Source organism: Tachysurus vachellii, chromosome 19, assembly GCF_030014155.1.
Source record: "Tachysurus vachellii isolate PV-2020 chromosome 19, HZAU_Pvac_v1, whole genome shotgun sequence".
Taxonomy (NCBI): Eukaryota; Metazoa; Chordata; class Actinopteri; order Siluriformes; family Bagridae; genus Tachysurus; species Tachysurus vachellii.
Window position 1 is genome coordinate 22,235,467 of NC_083478.1, and position 2,500 is coordinate 22,237,966.

Consider the following 2,500-nt stretch of genomic DNA (forward strand, 5'->3'; position numbering starts at 1 on the left):
GATGTGATGAAGTGAAAAATTTCATTTGAACTGAAATTACATTTTTATTGATGTTGATAGTAAAATGTTCACTAGTGAATTTATTGATCTAATCCCTGTAATGTATAATAGACATGTGTATACGTGTGTGTGTGTCCAGGTAAACTACACTCAGCCTCTGGTAGCAGTGAAGTTTCTGAATGTAACTCAGAACACTGATGTGAATATTGAGTGTAAAATCAACTCCAACACAATCACAGAGTTCAGTGAACGCGACAAATTTGCTGGACGAGTGTCATTTAAACTACGCATCAACTCTGATTAGACACACACACACACACACACAGTTATCAGTTAGTCAACAGGTGTATCTGATTACATGATGTTTACTTTGTCTGTCAGTAACAGGAACTACACGTGTGTTTGTGTGTGTGTTTGCATGTCTTTGGGTTTGTGTTTTTCAGTACTTTTGTCTGTTTACATCATTCCTTAATTAGATAAAAAATACAGATTGGAAAGAAGCTTTGAGGCTATGCATAAAGAATAAAGCTGGGATGGCTCTGGGTGGGAGGGGCTAATTCTATTGGGTGGGTGTGGCCTAAGTGGTGTGTATGTAAACCACATGTATTTATAGTATACACATATTAAGAGCTGATGTCGAATATATCACTATTCACTAGGTAGTTTAAGCCCAAATATCAACAGTGACTACAGAGAATAGGGGTGTGTGTGTGTGTGTGTGTGTGTGTGTGTGTGTGTGTGTGTGTGTGTGTGTGTGTGTGTGTGTGTGTGTGTGTGTGTGCGCGCGCGTGAGATTAATGACTAAAAGCCTACTGGTGTTTTTCTGTTAGTGTTCAGTTACTGTCACTCATCTGCTGCACATATTCATTATTACTAATTATTTTTATTTGCTTGTTTTTAGTGTTGATGTAATGTTTATTGTTAGTATGTCATAGAACACACACACACACACAGTAACATATCATTTCTTCTGAACAGACACTGAGCTTCAAGCTGTAGAAGATAATATACATGAGATAATGTACACACCAGAGACTAGGTCATTTGCACACCCTATATATCCACTAAGCAATGTTGTGTGTGTGTGTGTCAAGACTGATTGAAATACAGGAAAGAATTTATTTCTTGCTCTTAGCTTGTTAATTACACTAAGTAATCATGTAAATAATAAAGTATTAATGTTATAATTTATCACAAACTATCAGACTTTATTAGGATCACTGGTTATAATTTTCTTGCGTGTTTTAGCCCAGAAACTCTGGCCGTCTAGGCAGTGACAGTTAGCACACAGAAGGGTTAGCATGTAGCATTTATTAGCATAAGTTTTATTTAGTGATACTACATTTACAGTATTTAGCATTTGCCCTTATTGGACTTATTCAACACTGTTAGCATAGCAATATTAGCAGGCATCTGTTTTTGTGTCACAAATTCAATTTCTTGTCTACTTTTTTCTCCATTTGATCTTTATATCCTGTGTACTGTATGCTATTTTATTATCTGTCATCAGCAATTTATTTATTTATTTATTTATTTATCTGAACTGAGACATTGTATAAATTGTTGTTATAATGAAATATGAAATGTATTAAATAAATTTGTGTTTAAAAATGACTTTTTACAGAAAGTTTTCTACTGCTCATTACTGCTCGAGGGCTCGTTACTGTCATGAGCTCAGATAGTATTCAAGACTAAACACAAGGCAGAGAAATTCACACCCAAACACAAACCCATTAACATTCAGCCCCACAGACCTCACAGATTTCATACAGGCCATGTTTCTTAGATGTTTCCCTAAATTTCACACTGCAATTGTAGATGAGGACGATGGGTGATGATACACTTACAAGTGTTTCCCAACATAATGCTAAATTCTGAATGAAATAACTGGAAATGGAGGCTTTGTGTCTCAGCTTTGGATCATGAATAAAAATAATAAAAATTCACCCAAAAAACAATTTTTCTGTGAAAAATCTGATTTTGTCCAAACTTCTTCATATTGTTCTACACATTCACACCATTGGATGTAAACATTAGTGCAGATTTCCTCCCACACCCCAAAGATAAGATCTGGTACTCCAGGCTCCAGCGTATAAAACAAGCCTGTGGGAACATTTTGGACTTAAGATCATGTGGTACAGAGGAAAGCAGGAAGCAGCAGCACCAACACTTTAGATATTTCAAACAGATCATAGCATAATACCTGCTGCTACATACACCCTGGACCTGTCATGTCTGCTTTGTGATGTACAATCACTAGGTATTATCATGTTAATATTTCAGAGATTAGGACTGAACTGTTCTTAGTTAGCCTTGGTTTCCAATTTTTTTCCAATGTTCTTTGGTTCCTAGGTCCTTTGATGAAAAGGACACACAACACTGTAGGCCATGCTATTAAATAAAAACTTTGTTCGATAAGGTTCACTCAGAAAACTTTTTTTTTCAACAGTTGAAAATTAGAGAATAATTTAATCAGTTTAGCTTATTCACATGTCACATT

At 35.5% G+C, this 2,500-nt stretch overlaps 2 protein-coding genes and 1 long non-coding RNA gene across 6 annotated transcripts in view; 2 read left to right on the forward strand and 1 right to left on the reverse strand.

Moving 5' to 3' along the window:
• Nucleotides 1-1,614, forward strand: part of LOC132862777 (uncharacterized) — a 22,606-nt gene extending 20,992 nt beyond the window's left edge. Inside the window, exon 2 of the long non-coding RNA XR_009650058.1 lies at nt 327-1,614. This is a non-coding gene — a long non-coding RNA (uncharacterized LOC132862777). The remainder of the gene's footprint in view (nt 1-326) is intronic.
• atp1b2a (ATPase Na+/K+ transporting subunit beta 2a) overlaps nt 1-1,614 on the forward strand; it is a 5,279-nt gene extending 3,665 nt beyond the window's left edge. The window contains exon 7 of the mRNA XM_060895006.1: nt 140-1,614. Within this exon, the coding sequence (XP_060750989.1) occupies nt 140-304 (165 nt within the window). The 3' untranslated portion in view covers nt 305-1,614. The remainder of the gene's footprint in view (nt 1-139) is intronic.
• The window catches only part of gltpd2a (glycolipid transfer protein domain containing 2a), a 5,373-nt gene continuing 4,169 nt past the window's right edge, over nt 1,297-2,500 (reverse strand). For 3 of the 4 annotated variants that reach the window (XM_060895002.1, XM_060895005.1, XM_060895004.1), the window contains one exon: nt 1,297-2,500. This exon is cut by the window's right edge and continues 617 nt beyond it. The gene's annotated coding sequence lies outside the window, so the exon portion shown is untranslated. The other variant, XM_060895003.1, reaches the window with a different exon arrangement.